This window comes from Piliocolobus tephrosceles, chromosome 16 (genome assembly GCF_002776525.5).
Source record: "Piliocolobus tephrosceles isolate RC106 chromosome 16, ASM277652v3, whole genome shotgun sequence".
In the NCBI taxonomy this organism is placed as follows: Eukaryota; Metazoa; Chordata; class Mammalia; order Primates; family Cercopithecidae; genus Piliocolobus; species Piliocolobus tephrosceles.
In genome coordinates this window covers 11,180,073-11,205,281 of record NC_045449.1, presented here as the reverse complement: position 1 = coordinate 11,205,281, position 25,209 = coordinate 11,180,073, and the positions used below count along the sequence as shown (strand labels likewise).

Sequence of the window (25,209 nt, the reverse complement as noted above, 5' to 3'; positions counted from 1 at the left end):
TGGGGACCTCTTTTGAAAAAGGAGTGTTTGGGGAAGCAGCTTCTGTGGCTATAAAGGGCATTGAGAATGAGGAAGATGAGGAAAGACTTTGTAAAGATAATTTGGCCTGTACCACAAATGTATCACAGATCCCTTTGGGTTTTCTTCCAAGAGACCAAGTAAAGATTGAAATTGCTCTTAAAAGAAAAAAAAAAAAAAACTTTTATGTATTTGACCATTGCTTATTTAAATGTCACATCAATGCAAGAGAGCCAGCTGAAGTCACTTTTGCTTTGTGTGAGTTATATTTTGAGAATGTTCTAGGATCAGCAATGTTTTCAAGTACTTTTAAGTCATGATTGGTTGTTCCAGAAAGAAACAGAGAAGCTGAATAGCCTTATACTTACTTTAAAAATTGAACTTGCAGTTTAAAATCTTCCTACAAAAATTCTAGGCATTGATGCCTTCACCGGTAAAGTTTTATAAAAATTATTCCACGGCCGGGCACAGTGGCTCAAGCCTGTAATCCCAGCACTTTGGGAGGCCGAGACGGGCGGATCACGAGGTCAGGAGATCGAGACCATCCTGGCTAACACTGTGAAACCCCATCTCTACTAAAAAATACAAAAAACTAGCCGGGTGAGGTGGCGGGCGCCTGTAGTCCCAGCTACTCCAGAGGCTGAGGCAGGAGAATGGCGTAAACCTGGGAGGCGGAGCTTGCAGTGAGCTGAGATCCAGCCACTGCACTCCAGCCTGGGCGACAGAGCGAGACTCCGTCTCAAAAAAAAAAAAAAATTATTCCACAAGTCTGAACAGAAAAATACATTTTTTGTCATATTTTATGAGGTCAGCATTACTGATACCAAACCAAAATGACAAGAAAACAGAACTATGGACCAATATGTTTTACGAACATAGACACAAAAAGTTCTTAACAAAATTTTAGCAAATAAAATATAATAACATATAAAAATCGTAAGATATTATGACCAAGTAGAATTTATCCTTGGAATGCAAGGTTAGTTTAACATTTGAAAAGGAAAAGCTGTATCAACCTCTCAATAGATACAAAAGATGCACTTGACCCAATCCAATATCCATTCCTCATAAAAACTCTCTACAAACTAGCAATTAATGAAAACTCTTCCTATTTGATAAAGGGCATCTCAAAAAAAACATAGAACTAACATCACAATGCAAAAGACTGCTTTCCCCCTAAGATTAGAAAATAACTTGTCACCACTTTGACTCCACAGTATACATGATATATTATATACATCATTGCTGGTGCAATAAGGCAAGGAAAAGAAATAAAAGGCATCGAAATAATAAGCGAAGAAGTAAAACTAGCTTTATTTGCAGATGGTATAATTGTAAAAATTCTAAAAATCTATGAAAAAGTTAATAAAACTGATGGGAGTATGCAAGTTTGCAGGATACAAGGTGATTATATAAAAAGCAATTGTATTTTTTATATACCACCAATAAACAATCAGAAATGGAAATGGTCAGTTCTTTAAGAAGGTGATTTTGAATGTGAATGTAAACACCACTATCATGATGTTGTCTCAGGAATTCCCTTTGAACAAATCCTGCCATTCAAGACCTCCAATTCTATTTCCAGCTCTCTTCTCTAACTTGCTCTCACGCCATTCCCCCCATTGAGGATGCTGCTTCAAAAGGGCAGATCTATTCTCTCTCCTATGAGGGCTGATGTTTCTACCCTGATAGTTTTCCTTAAATCAACCCATTCCTATCTTGCTCAATTCTTCCACAGCTTTCTGACCATTCAAGTCTTATTTACCCGTCAAGGTCATAGTCAACATCCAACAGCTCTCAGGCTACCTCCTTGGACATCTGAATCTCTAGCACTAGGCCTGGTATGTAGCAGACACTCAACAAAGCTGAAGAGAGTGAATGAACTTTCAGCATGCTCCTATTTATGTGGATGTCCATATACAATTCTCATCTGTACTCCTGAATTTATGCTAGTTTTTGTGTTGTATTGGAACCTTTCTCGCCAAACACCTAAATGCAGCACCTGATTCTTAAGGATAATAAATGAACATTTCCATAATCAGTCTTGTGAATATTTTAAATTCTTACACAGCTATTATATTTAACTCTTTATAGATATACATCTTGTCTGTTTACTCCGATGGTAAGTTCTCAGTGGGCAGAGAATCCCATCATTTGTTGCATTTGTTTGCACAGATTAATGACTCTCAATCTACCTGGAGTAAATTTCAATCACAGCCATCATATATCCTAAAGGTAGTTTCAAAACAAGACCTGCAAGGTGTTTAAGCAAACCTTTATGTAGCAACAGCATAAACAGAAATGCCACCAAGGCTTGTTGATTCAGTGGCTCTTATTTAAGAATGTTTATATAGGAAAACATTTTGTCCCTTCTTAGAAAAAGACAAGGCTCAGAACGCCCAAGCAGCCCTTCTGACTCACTCGAGCCCACAGACCTAAGGGTGCTGGCCAGCCTCAGCTAAACCTTTATTGCCCTCAAAGTCACCACAAGCTTCTTTTACAGGAAAATCTAAGGAGCCAGGTGTTTGCCCAGAGCAGCCCTGAGAGCAAGAGCCTGCTAATGAAAACGGAAAATGCAGGTCATTTCCCTAGTCTCCTCTCTCTCTCTCTCTCCCCCTCTTTCTCTCTCTCTTTTTGCTCTTTGCTATTCTTGGTCACTGCGACCTTACGACTGTGAATAAAAAATAATAGAAGGGTGGGAGGCAATATTCAACCAGGGGATTTGGGAGACCGTGTCTTATAAGCTCTTGTAGCCACCGCAGGCACCACCACAACAAACTGTTTGACCTTGAACAAGTCAATCAGCCTTCCTAAGCCTCTATTACCAAGGTGGTAATAGAAATAATAATATTACTGACTTTATAGGATTCCCATCTAACAGCCTCTTAGGAAGAGGGCTCACATGGACCACAGCACATTGCAGAGTTCCCTGTCCTGAAAACCACGAAGGAAATGGCCTGAGATCACTCGGATTATTGTGTGACACTGATCCTAGCTCCCTAATAGCAATACTATTAAGGGCTACCATTTTGTGCACATCAAACATGTTCCAGGACTGTCCTTGTTGCTTTATGTTTATTGTCTAGTACCTCTACCAGGGTCTAACAAGTCAATATGAGTATTCTTGAGTAGAGCAAAGGAAGCAGAGGCCCAGCAAGGTTAAGCAGTGTCTTTGCTCAAGGTTACACACCTACCCTCTCTTTCTACTACGACAGTGCTTCTCTGGTTGCCCTGGAGCTGAAATTGTGGCCTGAGGAAGACCTGCAAGCCCTGAACTCTCACCCAGGACTTTTGCAAACAATTGCAGGAAGTGTGTTTGTAGCTGCACCGCAAGGACTCAAGTCAGCAACCCCAAACTGGTCACTCAGGATGACTCCATAGCACTTACAAGACTTTGCTGTTTTAGCTTCTTTCTGTGGAAAACATGAGGCAGCTTCTCTGCAGCTCACTCTTAAATGCCCCCAAAGTACACCCCAGCCTCTCCAAGACTTGGCTGGCAGTGTCTCTGCCTGCCTCGGCCACCCAGCTCCACCTTCCTGCCCTGCCCCGCCTCCTCAGAAACCCCATTTCCTTTAATCTAATTCTTATGGGGAAAGAAACGCCACGTTTATTAAAGTGCAGGCTTATCTATTTCATCACAGATCTAAGCCACGGTGATAAATCCCTAAGCTAAACACACACAAAGGGAAATACGAAGCTTGAATACAGAGTGGAATAAAGAAACAGGGCAGGGATAAATGTGGCCTTTGCCCAGCTGCTAGCTGGCAGCCCACCCACAGTGGGGTCTTGATCTGGGAGAGGTTGCTCCTGCCTCCTTGCAGGGGTAGGCGGATGGAGCTGAGGCAACGTCCATATCAACATACTTTCTAGATAGCTCTGGCTAAACTTTCACAAATGTTCTGGTTAGGAAAAACTGGCTTTGTTGCATCTTGTTAAACTTCTGAATAATCTAAATTGATTGCCTTCTCTTCACTCGGCACATATGGGCGAGGAGACACTGGACAGCAGAGTCCGGGGCTCCTGAGAGTGCAGAGGCAGGGACCCAAAGATGAACAGGACACAGCCTCTGATTTCAGGGGGCTCAGTCGCGACACAGACTTAGGGACTGTCTGCAGGGATTTCCGCAATGCCTTGGCTTTGCTGTGGGGCAACATTCTGCAGCCTCCATATCAGAACCAAAATTAGAGAAAACCGGCATCCTTAAGACCTTTCACTAATCTCTCCAGGAGTCTCCCAGTGACCCTCCCCATTCTAAAGCATTCACAGTCCATCTAGTGACATAATTGCTCACATTCACAATGGAAAACACAGAGGGTAGCCACAGCAGCTCACTTCACCTGATGTTTTTGATACCAACCATTTGCGGTAGAAGCTTTACACAGTCCCCTTGTGGGCCATACTGTGACACAAATCATTAATTGCCCCCCCCCCCGCCCCGTAGCCATTCTTCTCTAGTCAAAGAACTCCCATATTTTAATTGATCACATGGCCACTGAAAAGAAAAACCACGTTAGTTGATGTGATGTAAGTAGGAGTGGTATGACAACTTCAAGCAAGGGTTCTTAAAGAAATGAGGTATGATCTTCTTGGTCCTTGTCCTTTCTTCCTCCTGATGTCTGGAATGCAGACACGATGGCGTGTGCTCAGGCAGCCATCTTGGGCTGTGACATGGAAGGCAAAGGCTTAGGAAGGCACAGCAACCAGAGAGAAGGAACCTGGATACCGCCTGGACACTGTAAGGCCCATATCCTCCCTGAAGTGATTTCTTTTACAGAAGAGAGAAACTTCTCTTCTGTATCAACAGCTCTTCAGATATTCAGTTATTTGTGCATACATAATTATAATCGCTGCCCTCTGTATAATGTATTAAATAAGAGCATTCATTTTGTCACTCATTTATTCAAGAAATAGTTACTGAATGCCTACTAAGTGCCAAGATCTGTGCAAAACGCACTGGCACTGTGAATAGAGTGAGCAAAGCAGACATACCCCTGTACTCAAGGCACTTACAGTTCAATGCCTCATTGTCGATTTGCTTACCATTCTGATGAGATATGCCCATGGCTGCATTCAGGTCTAGATCTCTGGGAGAAGAAAGTCTGTATATGTACATGGGGTGTGTGTGTGTGTGTGTGTGTGTGTGTGTGTGTGTGTGTGTGTGTGTGTGAGAGAGAGAGAGAGAGAGAGAGAGAGAGAGAGAGAGAGAGAGACAGAGAAAGAGCAAGAAAGAAAGAGAAACCATGGGTGGGGAGGGAGAAACCAGATTCTCTGACTTCCCTTGTAATTACTCTGGCAACATCCACTGGAGAACTGAATACCCCAGTTCAGCTCATCTGCCGACATGTAAACATTTCCAATTTTCCTTTGGGTAAGACCTCTCAGCTATTCATTCCAAGTCCTTGGACTGACCTGACCATTCTCATCAACTGTTTGTTCTGGCCAAAAATCCTTGGAGTCATCTGTGACTCCTGTCTTCTCCTCATACCCTCCATATAATCCATCAGCAAATGTTGTCATTTCTACCTACAAATAAATCCTGAACTCTCCTTTAGATATTAGTATTAAAACAATGACAAATTTCATAAATCTGGTAATTGTATCACAGTTATGTCAGTGAACATCCTTGAACTGAGAAGATACATATTGAAGTCGTCCTGAATGAAGAGTCATAATATTGGCAACTTGTTCTCACATGGTTCAAAAATAATGATGATGATAGTGATGATGATGATGACGATGATGGTCGTGATAATGACGGTGTTGATAGCAGTGGTGATGGTGATGATGGTGGTGGTGATGTCAATGGCAGTGGTGATGGTCATAGTGATGATGATGATGATGGTATTTGTGATGGTGTTGACGATAATGGTGGTGGTGGCAATGACCAGGATGATGATGATGTTAAGGAAAAGGAGAGGGAGGAAGACAGAGAGATACAGAGAAGCAAATATGTTACAATGTTAACAACTAGCAAGGGCATCTGGGTGTTCATTGTATCATTCTTGCAAGTATTCCATTGGTTTGAAATTGTTCAAAATAACAAGTTAAGAAAAATAAACACTGAAGAAAGTCTTTCTCACATCTTCCATCACTGACATCCCAGTCCAAGTCCCATCTCCCTCCCATCGCCCAGGTAAAGCAATAGCTTCCACTTCCTAGGCCACCTCCCCTCCAACACCTTTGCCCCTCCAGAATCTAGTCTCGGTCGGGTGCAGTGGCTCACACCTGTAATCCCAGCATTTTAGGAGGCTGAGACAGAAGGATCACTTGAGGTCAGGAGTTCAAGACCAGCCTGGTCAATATAGTAAAACCCTGTCTCTACTAAAAATACAAAAATGAGCCAGGCATGGTGGCACGAGCCTGTAATTCCAGCCACTTGAGAGGCTGAGGCAGGAGAATTGCTTGAACCTGGGAGGCAGAGGTTGCAGTGAACAGAGATCACACCACTGCACACTCCAGCTTGGGTGACAGAGCGAGACTCCATCTCAAAAAATAAATAAATAAATAAATAACAGAATCTAGTCTCAAGATGGTGGCCAGAATGATTATAAAAACCACATGTCAGATCATATCTCTACTCTGTTATAAGCCCTACAAGAACTCCCATGACATCCAGAATGAAACTCAAGATGTAGGGTGACTACAGGCCCCCCATCTCTGACTTCAAGCCCTTAACATGCCTCTTCCTGGCTCTCTCTACTCCAGCCACTCTCGTCTCTTTTTCATACCAAGCAGGATTTCACTTCTGCCCTAAACACCCTTTCTCCGATGAACACACATGGCTCAATCATTTGGGTCTCGGCTTCAGTGGTCCTTCCTCAAATCAGGTTACTTCCTCTCACTTCTCATTGCTTCCTACTTTCTTTTCTTGCTCTCCTTCTCTTCAAAGCCTTATCGCCTGATTTCACGTATATGTCTGTGGGCTTATTTTCTGCCACCTCTAGCTGAATGTAAACACCATGAGACTAGGGACTTTGTGTTGTTCACTACATTGCTGATGCTTGACATCCAATAAAGGACCAAAATCACTTTTGAATGGAAGAAGGAATCAACGAATCTGGAGCCCCATCTTGCCATCCTGCTCCTCTGGCTCTCAAGGTGCTGCTAATGAACCGTGCTCCTCACACCTCCTCCTATGTTGGTTTGTCACTGTAGACCCCCAAAATCCTCCTCTCCAAGCCCCTTTGGAGGGTCCAACCTTGCCCCATTCCCATGCCATTAGAACAACTCAGTCATCTGCCACCTCCACAGCAGGGACCCCTACCCGCTCCCACACATCTTCTACCCCGCCAGGGACACAGTCCATATGTTTAATGGAAAAAAAAAATTCCTCCTGCTCAGAGCAGCCTTCCCCACTAGAACATAGAGTACCAGTTCCTTCCTGGCTGTTGTCCTAAATCTTTAATCACTCCTGTCTGTTTACAGAAAAGCCACAACCAATCTTTCCAAAGGAATTGATCACTGTGCCCTTCTACAAACCTTTAGTCTCTTACGCATCCCTGTTCTCCAGGCTCCTGTGGACCCCAGTTTTCCATCCTCCAGGAGTACCCTCCACCCTCCTCCTCACCCATTCAATCTTACCTGCCCTTCATGCACTCGGTGATGCTCGCCCGACCACACAACCTCCCTCTGAGCGTTCTGAGCATGTGGCCTATAATTCTGGAGGGGCATCTGGAGGGTCAATTATCTTCTTGTATTGTCTCAACTTCCTGCGCCTGGATTTAACCTCCTGAGGCCAGGACTGTGTCTAATCCACCTTCCAGCTCCTGTAGGCCCTAACCAAGTGTTCAGCACACAGTTGGTGTGTCACATCTAGCTATGGATGCCTTGATGCCGTCTCCTCTTCCATCTTTGGTTTCCCAAATAGCCTTTACTCTGTAGGCAATGGACATTAAGCCTCTGAGGAAAAGACCACTAAAGGCCACTCAGATGGAGGCCAGGCTCTCCCTCCTGGCGAGGGCTCCCACGCTCCACATCCCTGGGGGCCAGGGGCATATGGCTGCTCTCCCTTGTGTCCTGCTGCTCAGGGCTGCCCTTTCCCAGTACCCTTTTGCTCTTGTCACTGCACCTCGCTCTGTTGTTTCCTTTGTTTTGCCAACTCATGGAGGTAATTGCGAATTCTAACCCTGTCCTCCGTGCTCTGGCTTTCCCTCTCACCGGCACCTCATTTTGGGAACAGCCTGGCCATATTCTAAACCCTCTGGCTCCCTGGGCGTGGTGGTGAGTGATTAGTGAGCCCGCTCAGGGGTTCTCCTTTCTCCCCCGGCCACGTGGGGAGAGCAGGCTCTATCTGTCCCGACTCCGGCTTCCTCCTTGGTGGGAGGGGCAGGGGATGGGGTCCTCTCTGGCCAAGCCTGTGCAGCAACCAGGCAGGACGAAGCCCTAAGAGTGGGACATGCTGGGCATAGCTGGTCCCATCATCACAAGGGCAGCCCCTCTGCCTTCTGGAAAGCTTTGCTTCTGGGCACACCCGTCCTTAAGGCAATCCTATGCTGGGAAAAGCCACTTACCTCCCAGGATAAGAACACAAGTGCTTAGCACTCACTTTCTGAATGGCATAAAATGAGGAATTAACGCTTCCTCTCAGGACAAGCCTGGCACTGAGAACAGAATGGTGATTTGGCCATAAGTTTCACCTGGGCTCTGACCCTGAGTCACAGAATCCCAAGAGAAGTGCAGCCAGTGAGAGAGTGAGCCCTGAATATTGAGCTGCCTAGGTCAGACCCCACACCCTGACATCGACAAGTCATGCATCTGCGGGCAGGCTGCCCATCACTCCATGTTGCTGTAGCCTCCTATCTACTGGGAGGGGGACAGTGCCCACACGAGGACTATGACAAGGAAGGCTCCTAGCCCAGGGCCTGGACACTCAGCCCTCAACAAATCCCAGCTACTGTTTCTATGATGACATGCGAAAAGTAGGACCTCGGAAGTTGCTAGGCCAGCCTTCCTCTCAAGCTGGAAATGCCCCAGTTGCTCCCCTCCTCTGCTTCAAATCATCACAGAGTGATCAGCTTGTTGCATGGCAAGGTGGTTTGACCTGGAACAGAGGGGCTCACAACAGGAGAACGCCTGCCCTCGTGCTGAGCAAGAGTGGCCTCCTCTGGTGTCCTCCCCACAGCCCTAGATAAATGCACTGCAGCAAATGAGAAGTGTAGACAAACACTCCAGCCATGAAAACAGCTGGCATGCCACCACCTTGGATCTGGATTCCAGGTTGTTTCAATGCAGCCTGAAGACACAGCTGTTTCCAGAGCTCTCAGCTTGCTCTGTTCATTCATCCTAAACCCCCGTGACTCTCTCATATGACCTACTGTTCCCCGTGGGACTTACTGGGACTTCTGACCCAAATACGGGGGTTGCATCATGCTACTCACTTTGTAAGTATTTACTGGACAGCCTGAGTATGCCAGGCTCTGAGCCAGGGATTGGAGATTGTCAGGTGAGGTATGCTGATACCAGACACACCTTAGAGGAACCAGAAAGCCCAGAGATGGTTAAGTCAATCTTCACAACAACACAAGTAGGAGAGTTTATACCCAGTTTACAGACCAGAAAAACTGAGGCATGGAAGCTTAAGTAAAACGATCAAGCCCTACTTCCAGCTAGTGAAGGCAGAGTGGGGTTCCAAACTGGGGCCAACAGTCCTAGTCAGCCCCCTCCACTGTGTCTCTGAAAGGACAGAGGAGCCCAGGGTGCCACCAAGGACCAGTGGAGAAATGTCCCCAGGCAGGGAGCCAGGGAAGTGAGAGCCACGCGGGGGCCTGGGAGATAAGAGCAGGCTAGGCTGTGGAAAAGTGAACGAAAAGAGAACATTCCAGACCAAGCAAAGAGCAGAGCATGGCTGGGGAGCTGTAGAAGACAGAGAGTGCATCCCCATAAGGACCCAAATGTGCTTGAGTAGGCAGAGTGGACACGGAAGGAGTGGCCGAGTTTCTGATGGCAGAGCCAAAAAAGCAGCTGTTCCCAGAATCCCCCAAAACTGTGGGAAGGAGGTTGCCTGGTAGTGGAGTGGAGGAGATGGGCTGAGGAGGAGGTAAGGGGAGCTGACGGAGAGGCAGCAGGTGTAGATAAGTGTTTTGCAAAGCTGGGCTGTCGGGGAGAGAAGAGACGGGGGGAGTGTGAAACGGAGGGTGGGCTCATCCCATGTGAGGGTAAAGAGGCTGAACACACCCCCAGGCTGGGGAGCAGAGCTGCTACAGAAGGGCTCAGGAGGGGAAAGGTAGAAGTCCAGGGAGCAAGGTTCTGTGGACCAGGAACAGATGGGGTCCCAGCACAGAAGGGAAGGTGAGCTTTGGCCAGCAGAGGGGGTCTTGTTAAACGGAAAACGGGGCCGGGTACGGTAGCTCATGCTTATAATCCCAGCACTTTGGGAGGTTGAAGCGGGTAGATCACCTGAGGTCAGGAGTTTGAGACCAGCCTGGCCAGCATGGTGAAACTCTGTCTCTGCTAAAAATACAAAAAAAAAAAAAAAAAAAATTAGCCAGGCGTGGTGGTGGGCGCCTGTAATTCCAGCTACTCGGGAGGCTGAGGCAGGAGAACCGCTTGAAGCTAGCAGGCAGAGGTTGCAGTGAGCTGAGATGGCGCCACTGAACTCCAGCCTGGGTGACAAGAGTGAAACTCCATCTCAAAATAAAAAAGTAAATAAATAAAATGGAACTTGGGGTATCTGCGCCCTGCAAGACATGTTGAATCCCAAGCCTGTCATCATCTGAGGATAGGCTGACCACCCCTCCCAGGGATGTGTCACTTGTAACTTTAATAATCATGCTTTCAACCTCATCACCTAATTGATAGAAAAGAGTCACTAAGAAGGTCAGGGCTGAGGAGAACCAAAGTCTCCCCGGGTCCCTCTCTTCCTGCACCCCTCCCCTCCATACCCTTCTCTACCAGCTCTGTTCCTCCAGCATGGGCATGTTTTCATGTTTCCCCCCACCCTTCACCCCTCACATAGGATGAGCCTACCCTCCATTTCACAGCCTCCCCGCCTCTTCTCTCCCCGACAGCTAAGCTTTGCAAAACAGTTGTCTATACCTGCTACCTCTCCATTTGCACCCTGGAGACCCTGGGCCCCACTGCAACATGATTCATTCATCAGCCCTCACGAGCCCTGGTTCAACCAGCTATAAAATCCGAATCAAGCAATACCTTGGCTCGAGTCTCAGGGAAGGAAAGAGGGGAATGGGACCTGACATTGACAGGGCACCTCCTGGGCTCACAGATCTGTGTTTGCCATCCATTCCCCTATGGGATCCCAGAGAGGGGCGTGTCTCTAGTCGCATTCCACGTGGAAGGAAATGCCGCATGGAAGATGGCTGGGACTTTCAGAGAGGGGCAGATTAGGCCAAACCCTGTCCATTACCTGCTACTGTAAATGACATTTTATGGAAACATGTCCAAATTTTAAGAAAACACACATCCATTTCATTACTTATCATCTATGGCTGCTCTTGTGCTTCAAGGGCAGAACTGGATAGTTGCCACAGAGATCTTATGGCCTGCAGAGCCTAAAATATTGACGATCCAGCCATTTCCAGAAAATGTTTGCCAACTCCCATTTAAGAGCCCTGGACTAAGGTCCAGGCTGCCCAAACCAAGGGGCAATTTGGTCTTTGGTTTGTCTTATTGTGAAACCTACAAGCTCTTTCTGCATCATCTTGCCCACTCTATAGGAGGTGTCTTCCTGTGGAAAGAGAAGTCAGAGAAAGTCATAGAAAGTTCTCTCATTAACCTTTGGTGTTCACTACTTGGCAATCAGAAAACAGAAATCAGATCATCACACTTAAATAAACTACTTGCCAAGCACGCCAGCTCACGCCTGTCATCCCAGCACTTTGGGAGGCCAAGGTGGGCAGATCACGAGCTCAGGAGTTCGAGACCCACCTGACCAACATGGTGAAAGCCCGTCTCTAGTAAAAACACAAAAATTAGCCAGGTGTGGTGGTGCGCACCTGTAATCCCAGCTACTCAGGAGACTGAGGCAGGAGAATCTCTTGAACCCAGGAGGTGGAGGCTGCAGTGAGCCAAGATTGCACCACCGCACTCCAGCCTGGATGGCAGAGCAAGACTCTGTCTCTAAAGACATAAAAACTTACAAAATAAAAATAAATAGGTAAAATTAATTTTAACAATCAGTGCTTGACAGCCGCATGTAGCTAGGAACCAATATACTGGACAGTGAAGACTTAAAATTGTCTTGCTCTTGTGTCAGATGCGCTTTGATTGCTTTATATCTATATTTATGTTACCTCCCACTTAAGTGACCCCTGTGTGTCTCCGTTTCCTCACAGGCCAAGCATAATTCTGGCCAGCTAATCTCACCATCTCCATAGAGCTCCAAAACCTAATGAGGCTATCATCTCAGACTCCTCTAGAACAACAGTTCTGTTTCTTTTGGGGATGACTGAGAAAAGAAAAGTCCTACTTCCTACGAGAAGCTGAGACTCACCAGAAGTTTCCCAGCTCAGCTGCACAGCCCAGGTTTTCTGGCTTCATGGGTGGCCCTAAACCTGTCCCTGGGAACAGGGACTCTCTGGGCTGCCTGGGCTTCCAACTCACCCACGCTTTCTTAGCAGGGTGTAAAGAACTGGGAAGGCACCCTGGACGATAGTCTTCTGAGCCCAGCCATGGAAGCCACCCAGTTCCTGGCTGCACTGACCCATGGAGTTCTGGGTCAGCCCCAGACAGGAGGAGAGGGGCCATGGGGCTTGGTAAGAAGCCTGGTCAGGCCGGGCGCGGTGGTTCACACCTATAATCCCAGCACTTTGGGAGTCCAAGGCAGGTGGATCACGAGGTCAAGAGATCGAGACCATCCTGGTCAACATAGTGAAACCCTGTCTCTACTAAAAATGCAAAAATTAGCCGGGTGTGGTGGCGGGTGCCTGTAGTCCCAGCTACTTGGGAGGCTGAGGCAGGAGAATCACTTGAACCTGGGAGGCAGAGGTTGCAGTGGGCTGAGATTGTGCCACTGCACTCCAACCTGGGTGACAGAGCAAGACTCCATCAAAAAAAAAAAAAAAAAAAAAAAACCTGGGCACTGGATTCCAGGACCTTCTGGCTCAACCAGCTGGCTGTTGACCAGCCTATGCGCTAAGGGATGGACACCATACTTACTTTACAGAGAGGGCTACTACATGGGGTGCAGTCTTCAGTATGCAGCTGCATAACCAGTGCCTGTGCTTGGATCCTATGCCCATCCAAGTCAAGGACTATGTCATCCTTCATTCATTCCCTGAACAAACAGCTCTTGAGCAACTAGGATCTTCCAAGAGATGTTCTTGGTCCTAGGATACCACGATGATAGGAAGAGAAAACCCTTGTGTACCTGGGGCTTAAATTCTGATCGGGAGAGATAATAAACACATGAACCAACAAATGTATGATGTTAGATGATGTAAGTGCTCTGAGAAAGGTAAAGCCAGAGATGGTTACAGAGGAGACGGTTAGGAAAGGCCTCTCCAGAACAGTGCTATTCGAGCAAGATTCCACAAAACAAATACCTAGTGCTAGAAAATTTGAGGCTACAGGAACAGAGAGGGGAAAATATCTCAATGCAAGAATACAAACGGCATGAGAAGAAACAGTGTGTCTGGAGAAGACTAGTGTGTCTGGAGCCTGGGAAGGATGCAGAAGGTAGTAGGGGTTGAGGGCAGAGAGGGATGGGGGGATGGGAGCCAGGACATGCAGGGCTGTGGCAGAGTGCTCTTCTGCCACCTGTTCAGCCTTCATTCTGGGTCTCCATGAAGCTTAGAGAGTCATGACCCTTGGCTTCCTTTGTCTGCCATTAATGGATATGGCTTTGACAACAGGCAGGATGACTGGCTGTTCTTTTATACAACTCACAGTGGTATGTAGATGGGCATGAATATTTCTTGTCTCCAAATGATGTCACTCTTGATAAAGTGAATCTGGATATCAACATTCTGTAACCTCAGCACATGATCTCATTACTACCGCCAGGAATGGGCACCCTACTCTCCCCAGATGTCCCAGGACAGGCTCTTTAGGAGGGGGTGAGGTAAGGCAAACATGCTAAGTCTCTCCTACTTCCCATCTATGAAAAGCGAGCCCGCAGCAAGCCTCTAAGGTGCTGAACTCAGGGAACTGCAATGCTCAGTATGGTGCATCTCTTCATGACTCCACTTGGTCCCTTAAACAATCTTTTTATTTCTACTTGTGCCTGCTTTTGCCCAGGGGTCTCCATTCAAAGCTCCATACTGACCCCCTCCCTCTCTCAGATGAGCCTGAGTCTTCCACTCCCTTCGGCCCCACCTGTTGAGGAGAGGACTGGTTACGACAGCCACACTCACTCTGCCTAGCCAGTCTCCATCTTGCAGATCTTGATGTGAACCTACATTCAACAATCTTCAAAGAATCTCTTCTTTATTTGACGGCTTTCCTCCAGTTCCCTCAAAACTTTAAGAGCTCAGTTCGCAAAGTTTTCTGGACAGGAGAACCACGTGGGAAGTTTGTTTTTGTTTGTTTCTTTTTTAATATCAATGCCAGGTCCTACTATAGATCAAGTAAATCAGAATCTTTGGGATGGGTGCAGGCATTGGTATTTTCAAAATTCCCCACACAACTCCAATGTGTGACCAGGGCTGAGAATCACTGAGCTAAAAGAGGTCTTCTTCAACTTTATCATGTGTACAAATCCTCTGAGGATCTTGACTGCAGCTTCAGATTCAGTAGGTATGGGGAAGAGCCCAAGATTCTGCATTTCTAACAAGTTCCAATGGAATGCAGTTGCTGCTGGTCCATGGACCACACTTTGAGTAGCAAGGGTCTGCAGGCAGCCAGATTTGAGGGGTAAGGGATGAAAGCAGGGTTCATTGGTTTTCTACATTCCAACCAAGTATTCTGTATGTGGCAATCTTTAAAGCTGGAAAGGGGCTTCCTGTAAGAGTTGGGGCAAAAGGCTTTTATAGAAGGGGACAGGAGTTTTCTGCTAATGTGGGATTAGAAACTTTCACATCTAAGAAATGTTACAGGATCCATTCGCTATTATGCATAAAGTGCCTAGCAGAGTACCCAATACATAGTAAGTTCTCAATCTGTGGTACTTGTGCTATTATTGTTTTCATTATTACTGCAGGACTCTCAACCCACATCCCAAACCAATCAAGCATGTGCTTTCTATGTCCAAAACCCTGACCAAGCCCCACAAATTACTTTCATCCCCAGAGGATGTGCCTCAGACAGCAGCCAACCACAGGAAGGCTTGAGTCCAGGGACCTTCATCCCAGACACACCCCATGGACCCTGCCTGGTCTAAGGACACCAATGCATTGCCTTTGGTTCTTTCATTCATTTGATTCATCTTCCATGAGCTGTGGATGTGCCTCCATAGCCTGATCATGGCTAACAGTCAGTGTTTGCTATGTATGGGGACCTGTCTTCAGTGCTTTACTTGCTTTAACTCATTATACAATTAAAACAACTCTGACCTACAGGTACGACTGGCTTCAATAGCAGACAAAGAAACTTGAAAAGACAAAGAATCCTGCCCAATATCGCATACATAGTAAGAGACAGGGCCAAAAGGCAAACTGAGGAAGAGACTTAAATGCTCAAGCTTTCCCAGTGCTTCTCAAACTCTAATTGCTAAGCTATTTCACCAAATTACAGGTTCTCATTCAGCAGGAGAGGTAGAGTCTGGGATTCTGCATTTCCCACAAGCTCTCAGGTGATGCTGATGTGGCTGACCCACCGAAACCATCTTAAGTATCAAAGCTACTCATATGCTCTGATGCCTACTGGTGTTGCTGGATATCTTCCTTAATAGCCCCCTAAAAACTTACTACCATACTCCTACAACTGATGGTTTGTTGATTTGATGAGTGTCAAAATTACGGTAAATTTCCACTTTGAACACTTACGCAAAGTTCTGTTCAACTTCTGCTCAAACTGCAATATTTTGTGGCAAAGTATATCAACTGTTTGGAAAAGCATTGTGTCCATTATAATCTGTAGAAGCTGCAGCTTGTGATGAAATTGCTTTTAAATTTAAGCATCACAACTGAGAATGCTTTCTGGGCCAGGATACTATTCCCATCTCCAAGCGCAAAGTGAAGAGTTCCAATTTGAGAAATACAGGAGGAGAATTTCTTGAAACATAGAAGTGAATCATGTAACTGGAAGCTTTCCTTCTCAGCTCACTAGAAGAGACGAGGTATATAGAAACCAGAAGAAATGACAAATCTTCCTGCTCTGTGAAGGGTATTTAAGGGCAAATCCAGACTGTCCACCTAATCAGTCTGGATTCAGCAGTGGGGAACCAGCTCGCTTGAGAATGAGACAAAGAAAACCCAAACAGAGAGAGGGGAAGATAAACAACCAGGGGTGCTTTTGATGCCAGAGTGACCTGAAGTTTCAGAGTCACAACAAGGTTCTGGTGGAGACTGACTTCAAAGGATGAATCCTTGGAAAAATCAAAATATACTACTCAAAGGTGGTGATAATACCAGAGTTGGATTCAACAGTGATCAGTGGCAAAAAGGATTAGCTACAACGGTGTCTCTATGCAACTCCCACAGCCCAGTGACTCTCAAACTTAGTTCCACATTAGAATCACCTGGGAAGTGTTAGCCACTAGCCCCCACCCACCTCCATTCTCAGACCACACTTCCACATCAATTCAATCAGTCTCTGGGGGTGGGGCTGAGGCATCCTTAATTTTTAAAGATTCCCCACTTGATTCCAATGTGCAGCCAAGTTTGAGAACCACTGGCTTAGGTTTTCAGTGTCTTCACTCATAAAATGAAGGAATCCTTCAGAACCAGTGATTCTCACCACTAGACACATGTTAGAATCACCTTGGGGAGATTGTTTAAAATACTAATGTGATGCCAACACCATCCCTAGAAATTCTGGTGATTCTGTGGAGTCCAGGCATCAGTATTTTTAAGACCTCCTCAGGTGATTCTAAAATGCATCTATGTAGATGACCACTGGTCCAGATGTTTTTGCCAAGATTCCTTCTATTGCTTATGTTTTAAGGATCTATGGTGTTAAAGCTGAAAATGCATCTTAGACATTTTGCAAATGTGGAGTCCCCATCTTTACCTTTACAGCCGGGATTTTTAACTTTGGATGAATCTATTACTTCCCTTAAATCATATACAAACTGTTGGACGAATATAAATATGTATATGTATTTGTATTTCTCAGGAGGGAGTGTCATCCCCTTTTACTAGGCTCTCAGAAGATTTAAGAATGCTATTTTAAAAGTAAATATTAGGTTTCTGACTTAATAAATTTAAGAAAAAGAATGAATGGAAAATAAATTTGATCTCATCAGCACCTCTGCTATAGTTTGGATTTGGTCACACCCACTGCCACCTAGTGGTTATATATCCTTATTGCAGGCTTAGTTCAGATCACATTGCCCATCCTCTGAAAACTACAGAGTAATAGATGTGAAGATTTCACATCCAAGTATCAAAGTAAAAGCTTTCTCTGGGACTAGGATTAGTACCAGTAAGAGGCTATCTGGAAACACTCACTACAAGAGATGACTTCCCAAGCTGTACTTGTAAGGAGACTGTCCACTCAGATATTTTGGATTCATACCCTTAACTGGGTAAGGATATTACGGTTTCCTAGTTCTTACTATTGTTAACTATTTGCCTTGGCTTGAATCTTGTTTTTCTCTCTTACTAATCATGTAACCTTGGGAAAGTTACTTAGCCTTTCCATTCCTCACACAAAATGGGGATAATATAAGTATTTCTAAGATTGCTGTGGAGAATAAATAAGAAAATATATGTAAAAGGCTCAGCATGACTCTTGGCACAGAACAAGATTCCAATAAATATTTAGGCTATATTACTGTTATTACTGATTTTTTAAATTATTATTAACATCTCAGTGACCTTGTTCAAGTTACTAAATTTCCTTGAGCTTCATATATCGACCTGTATGACAAGGAAAATAAGCCCTGCCATTTTCTTCACAGTTATAGCAATGATAAGTACAAAAAGTAGAAGGCATATTGCTGTTTTATGGCAACTCATCACACATCCAGGGAATCTACAGAGCACAGGAAAAGGACACGCAAAAATACAGATGTTAATTCTCATCCTCAGGAAGGAGCTCTTTGAGATCCCAGCAGTTGAGCAGGTTCTACAGTGGGGTACAGTAAATTTATTGTCACGTATCTAGCATCCTACTCAGCCTAAAGTTTCCCACCACATGGGTGAATGGATGGCCATACCCTGCTATGGATGCTGTAAGCTCCTTTATACCAGCCACTTACTAGGTCACACATGCCTGAAATTGTCAGTCCTTATCCAGCCCAGACACTGACCGGCAACAGTCTTGCCCATTCCAAACTCACCCCAGGGACAGAGTTCCAAAAATCTTTTGCAAGCCTGCCTGTCCATCAGAGAGTCGACCATCATATGTCCACAACCTGCCCCACCAGAGCAGAAACATCTTGAAACCTCTCACCAGCCTCAGCAAAGAATCAAGGTGCCCAGCTATTACTTACCTGGAGTCTGCTTGGCTGTACGCACAGGAGTGTAGTGGTTTTTGGAGGACGATCTGACCGGCGTGTTCTCTTTGGGAGAGGTATCGATAGCCGAGATAGTTTCTCTTTCACAGTGTGCTATGGGGATTGGTCCCTGTTGTCTTAAGATGTCAGCCAGAGCCCTAAACAAGGAGGAGATCACATAATGAGATTCACTGAGCAGGTGTGCACACCCATGAGGGGAGTTGGCTTACTTTCATATGCCCTTTGATTTACAGAGATGCAGGAAGAGAGAGAGACAGCATTGAGCTCTCAATAGTCAGCTACCTCTGGTGTTGGTCTCAGTAGGGGACACAGGGTAAAGGTTACCATGCCTGGAGGTACAGACTAAAAGGCTGGGGCTATGGTTTCTTTCCTTAATTCATTTCACATTAGTAAAACTCTGAGAGTCCTTTCAAAATACTGGCTCCCCAGATATCCACCTATGCCAGGCAGGTATCTTAGCAGTTGGCCAGTGGAATGCCACTATGGTGAAGGGCTGAAACCATCGGCCTCAAATTCAGCAGCAGGTCACTAATATCAGGGGACCACTTCATCATCCAAAACCACACACTGAGTATCATGTACTAGATACTGGAGATCAAATAAGTACAACACACAGCTCCTGTTATCAAGGTAGGGTATGATTGAGCTGCAAGGACAGGACACAGAGATGAAAAGATAAAAATAAAAACACGTGAATGGTGCAGACAGTCAAGACAACTGGAGTTTAGAGGAGGGAGCAATCACAAACACAGGGAAAAAATACACAGGAAGAAAGAGAGACAGGCAGAGACTCTGCCATAGCCAGAGAGACCCGTTCCCCTGCAAGAGGTCCAGCTACTCAAGAGAAAGCAGCTTTTGTTAACTCAGTGCCTAGCTTCAACAACCAAACATGCAGTGACTGAGTACTCAGCATGCCTCAGTCACTGAAGAGAGACCTATCAATGGGACCCAATTCCTGCCATCTAGGGGCTCAAAATTTAGGAGGAATTGCTCCCCTACTTGCTTTCAAACAGGATGCCCTCTGTGGGTATGACATGTGAGATACCCACTGGCAGTGGGGAACAGATGAGTATGGACAGCCACAAGAGACTACACCTGGATACTGTCACTTCAGAGCCAGGTCCCCAGTCCTCAATGCACTCCATTTTGCACATGCCAGGCAAAGATTCTTCCATTTTCCTAAGGGGTGTCTCTGAGAGGTGGGGCCCTGCCCAACCCAAGGCTTCCCTCTTACCAGGAGTCCAGCTCCAACACTCTGGCCCCATGAAAAGTGACAACTGCAGCAGTTTAGAAATGCATCTGAGTAAATTGTGGGGGGAAGAATAGTTTCTTCACAAAATGGTCCCGGGACAACTAGATCGCCACATGAAAAAGAAGGAAGTTGGATCCTTACCTCACACCATATAAAAAACTAACTCAAAATGGATTATATACCTAGATATTAGTTCCAAAACTATAAATCACACTGAGATACCCTTTCATACACACTAGGATAGCTATAACCGAAAAGCCACAGAATACCAAGTGTTGGCAAGGAGGTAGAGAAATTTAATCCTTCATACACTGTTAGTGGGAATGGAAAACCCTGCAATTCCTTTGGTAAACAGTTTGGCACTTCCTCAAAACTGTGATGTTCCTTAAATGCAGAATTAACATATGGCCCAGCAAATATACTCCTAGGTATTCCCAAGAACAATGAAAAACATATGTTGTATTAAACTTGTGTACAAAAGTTCAAAGCAGCAGTATTAATAATAGCCAAAGGGTAGACGCAACCCAAAAGTCCATCAACTGCTGAAAAGAAAAACAAAATGTGGCATATTCACACAATGGAATATTATTCAGTCATTTGAAAAAGGCATACTGATACATGCTATCACACAGATGGACCTTGAAAACATCATGCTAAGTGAAAGAAGCACACTGTAAAAGATCATGTTTCTATAACATACCCAGTTAGGTAAATCCATAAAGACAGAAAGCAGAACTGTGGTTACCAGGGGCTGTCTCTAGGTCATGTGAGAAAATAAGAAAGCAGCTTGTGCTATGAGATGTATCTTCTCCTGGGAGAGGGCTCCTGATGCCCAGTGGGCTGCACCGAGCTGGTCAGCACAGCCAAGAGAGAGGGATGTACAGCAAAAGGTGTTTCTCAAACAAGGGCTGCCTGACAGGCTACCTAGGATGGGAACCCTGCCACATGTTGTCAAGTGCATGGCAGCTAAGGAAATGCTCCTATTCCTACACCCATGTGTGACCATTCTCCAGGATCCTTCCTTTCCAGTACCCTCTGGCAACTAGGAAGGCAGCCCTCATTCCCAGACCACGTGGCCTTAAGAGTGAGTCCCTCTGCCTACTCTCCCTCCCTCCATTGGTGACCCCCCTCCTTGCTCCGGTTCCTCTCCATCTTCCATCCCCTTCTCTCCAGGGTGCTCAATAAATATTATTCTAATTCTGAAATGCGTGATCCTGGTCTCACCTAATTAATTTGAATACGCCGGAGGAAATGGGTTAAGGTCTGAGCTACTTTCTAACCGTAGGAAAGAAAATTGGTCACTGAGGAACAGCACAGCAGATTTTGTAAAAGAGTGGGCAGCAGCTTCCAGCATCTGAGAGAAGACAGTAGGGAGAGTCAGACAGTAGCAAAGAGAGAGGGAGAGAAAGGGAGAGAAAGGGAGGGACAGGGGACAGAGGTCCAGAGAGAAAGAGAGGAGAGAAAACAGGTGGAGAGAGGAGAGAAATGGGAGATGGAGCCAAAGAGACAGAAGGAGAGTGAGAGGGGGCCTGAAACCCTAAGCAAGAGAGAGCAGACGAGGTTCAGAGAAGAGAGTTAGTGAAAGTGACAGGCATCAGGAGACAGAGAGAGGATAGGAGGCAGAGTCCGAGGGACAGGCAAGCTGGCAGGAAGAGCAAGAGGGAGAGTAAGCCACAGAGAACCAAAGTGAAATCCAGAGATAAAATGCGATTCAGAAGAGACAGGGAAAGGGGGTTAGAGAGAGACATTCGGAGGGAAAGAGTCAGACAGACAGAGACACACAGACGGCCAAGTGAGGGACTCAGGACAGGACAGGCTGTCAGCAAGGCCCTGTCACCCCCCATGTGGACGACAGATGTGTCTGATTTAGGAATCTGAAGTGAAGAGTCACCCTAGTGGTCCTGGTCTTTCCAACCCTCCCCCACCCACAGCAAGCCCCTTTGGCTGCAGTATCTGATATATGGAACAAAAGAATTCTTTTGCCTGAATTATCTGGATTACTGCCTAGGTTTGATGCTCCCTTCTGTCTGTGTATTTCTTGGCTTTCTCGGGTGTGTGGCAAGCAGGGGAGAGTAAATTAATCAGGCAGCAAATCTGATCAGGGAAAACAGTCACTGTGATGAGGCCAGGAAACTTAAGCTTCCTTCAGTACTTGGTATTGTATATTAATCACCTGAATAGCAAAAGTATCATCTTACATTTGGATAGCACTTAATAATTGCTCAATGCATTCACCTGCCTTGTCTCATAATCCTATCCCTGTGACCTTTGCAGCTATTATTACCATAATTTTTAACAAGGAACTGAGGTTCAGGCTAATTCCAGCACTAAAACATATTGGAACAGGGATTTAACTCCAAGGCTTCTGACTTGAGCCCGGGCATCCTTCTGTTCACTGGGACTGTCTCTTACATACATTTCACTTCCTACAAATCATCAGCTTTAATGAATCCTCCTGGTCCCTCCAGCTGGGTCGGCTAATTTAGCAAATGCCAGTTAATATTTGGGCATGGAGAAACAATTAGTAAATGAGTGATTCAGTTCAATACCAATTATGTATTTGCTTAAAACCTTGGTTACTGTTGTCAGTGGTCCTGAGGAAATGAAAGTGTGTCTGAATTTCCCTCAGTGCTTAGTTATCTCAACACCTGCAGGGACCAGGCCCAGTCAACATTTTAACGTGTTGCCACCTGCCTTCAGGATATGAACTAGTTCTTAAAATGGCAAGTGATTTCCCTTAACAACAGAAAAATAAACAAAACCTTGTTCATAACTTTGCCTCATAGTCTTGTCTGCTTGAGATATTAGACACTAGCATTCATTCAGTGATTACAGTGTCCCAGACACCGGCTCTTTACATGCATTGGATCAGAATGCATATATTTCTCAGAATGCTCTTACAAGGGATGTGCCATCGGTAGCCCTATTTCGTTGATCAGAAAACTAAAACTTTTAGAGGTTATATATGTTACCCAAGGTCACACAGCTAGTAAGTGCTGAATTCAGATTCCAAACACAGGTAGGTTAAACTACAGTGGCTGACTATAGACCACCAGATTATTCATTCATCTAGCCACCCATCTCTTCATCCATCTCTCCCTCCCTCCATTCATCCTTCCCTCTCACTTTCCATCCCATATCCCATCCATCCACCCAACTCCATCTACCCAAAATTATATCCATCCCCCAATGCATCCCCTCATCCATCCGTCCAACACTCTATCCATCAATCCACAAGACACTTCACCCATCATTGAAGATCATCCCTCCATCCAACACCCCATCCATCCATCCATCCACTTAATCACATTTGTTTTCTTCACCTACTATGTCCCTGTAATGGTCCCTGAACACAAGATTTTAAAGAGTGTTTAATCGTTGGGGCAAAGATCTACCCAGACCTGAGAACTCAGCTGTGGCTCAACTGCTCAGTGCTATTCACCTTAGTGTGCCATTCACACCAACAGCTCTACAACCTTTTACACTATTTTAGCAGCCATATTTTGCCAAATGAAATCCTGACTGGAACACCAATATACTTCACCAGACCACTGCTCTGCATAAGGCCAGTGGGAAGTGGGGGCCCTGTTCCTCCAAGCTCTTCCTAGTAAATCTGGTAGGAAGTACTCAGTTGTCCCTGGACTTCATGGAGTTTTCAAATTTTAAAACAAGTATGGTGAAAGAGCATCAAAACGAAAACTTGGGTTTTTTTTCTTTTGTCCCAATCTTCATTCACAGAACAGATGGTCAAACTTAGGTCCTCCCAAATTAAGTGGGGGACCTAGAGCCCCTGAGTTCACCTGGTAATTATTTTAAATCTCAATCAATATGCCCTCCATGAGGACCCCGTGAATACTGTTGCTCAATGAAGTGGTGCAATGGAAATAAACCTTTGGCCTCTGCCACGTCTCTGGATTTCTGAGCTGTCTAAATGCTGTGGAAAGGAGAAAACAGGCTCAGCTATTATTCAGTAAGTTATTCTGCGCCAAATGCAAGGCAAACTCGATAGTTTAGAGCCCTAATCATGCCCTTTCTCTTTCCGGTGGGCGGGGGTAGGAAGAAATCGGTGCTGTTGGATAAGTACGATAAAAGGCCAAATAGATGAACTATTCCGTGAACAAGCTATTCTGGTTAATGTTCTTATTCCTAAGGACTAATGAGAACGCTCTTGTTTTTGAAGAACTTTCTAAAAGCATTCCTGCCTAATTAAGTATACTGAATATAATTAATTTTTTTTAAGAATTCAAGGTTCTTCACGAGAGGGCCATCAGTCTAATTTTTAGTTCTCTTCACAGATGAAAACCTAAGTTAACATGTAGACAGTCTAGAAAATGAAACTGTTCATATAAAAACTACAAGAGAGGTCGTGGAAATTGCTTCTGTTTTTGTTTTCTGTAGGTAGGTCTCTGATAGCTAATTCTTTTGTATTTCTCTTGAAAGTAGAATGTAGACACTTTATTCCAGTTAAATAAAGGATACTGGTTATCTGAGTCCCAGATACTGAGCTTTTCCTCTTTCTTCCTGCCTTTCTTCCTTTTTCTTTCTTTCCTTTTCTTTTTTTTTTTTTTTTTGAAAGAGGGTCTCACGCACTCACCCACTGCTGGAGTGCAGTGGTGAGATCATGGCTCCCTGTAGCCTCAACTTCCTGGGCTCAAGCGATCCTTCCATCCCAGCCTCCCCAGTAGCTGATACTACAGGCAAGCACCATCACATCCGGCTAATTTTCAAATTTCTGTAGAGACAGGGTTTCACCATGTTGCCCAAGCTGGTCTCAGACTCCTAAGCTCAGGCAATCTGCCTCCCTCAGCCCCTCAAAGTACTGGAATTACAGGCGTGAGCTACCACATCCGCCCCTGAGCTTTTACTTGATAATGACCTCTCAGGAACTGCTGGTGTCCCCTTTAACCGCATCTCACACTTACCTACCGGACAGTCACAGTGTTTCCATTGTCTAAAATATGTACCCAGGACAATCGAAATGAACGTATTTTTAATAAACATGGACCAAGGAGAATGGCTTAATTTAGTTTTCCCTATTCCCGGTTCTCTCAGAGTCCACTTGAAAAACACAGCTGCTGGCTTTGTGTGTGCACAAGACTGCTCTCCTCATACAGAGAGGCTCAGAATGGCTGTGGAGATCTCATTTGTTGTGTTAACAATGTCTGTGCATCTGCATTGAGCTTTTCTGCAGGTCTGAGTTGTCCCCAGCACAATTGAAATTCATCATGGCCAATAAACATCACAGGACTCAGTGAGGGAAGGCATGGCCTGCCTGTTTTTTCAGGCAAGCCGAGCGAGTTGCTCCATCCCAGTGGGTGCCTGTCCTGGCTCTGTCGCTAGACCAGCCGGGAGCCAGGCAGAGAGTAGATGTGCATCCCCTGGGGGCCCCATTCAATCCTAACAGCATCATGATCACATACTCCAT

At 45.4% G+C, this 25,209-nt stretch overlaps 1 protein-coding gene across 1 annotated transcript in view; it reads right to left on the bottom strand.

Annotated features, from left to right (window-relative positions):
* SHISA6 (shisa family member 6) overlaps nt 1-25,209 on the bottom strand; it is a 328,227-nt gene that overhangs the window by 285,307 nt on the left and 17,711 nt on the right. The window contains exon 5 of the mRNA XM_023188070.3: nt 18,509-18,669. Coding sequence (XP_023043838.3) covers nt 18,509-18,669 — 161 coding nt within the window. The remainder of the gene's footprint in view (nt 1-18,508; nt 18,670-25,209) is intronic.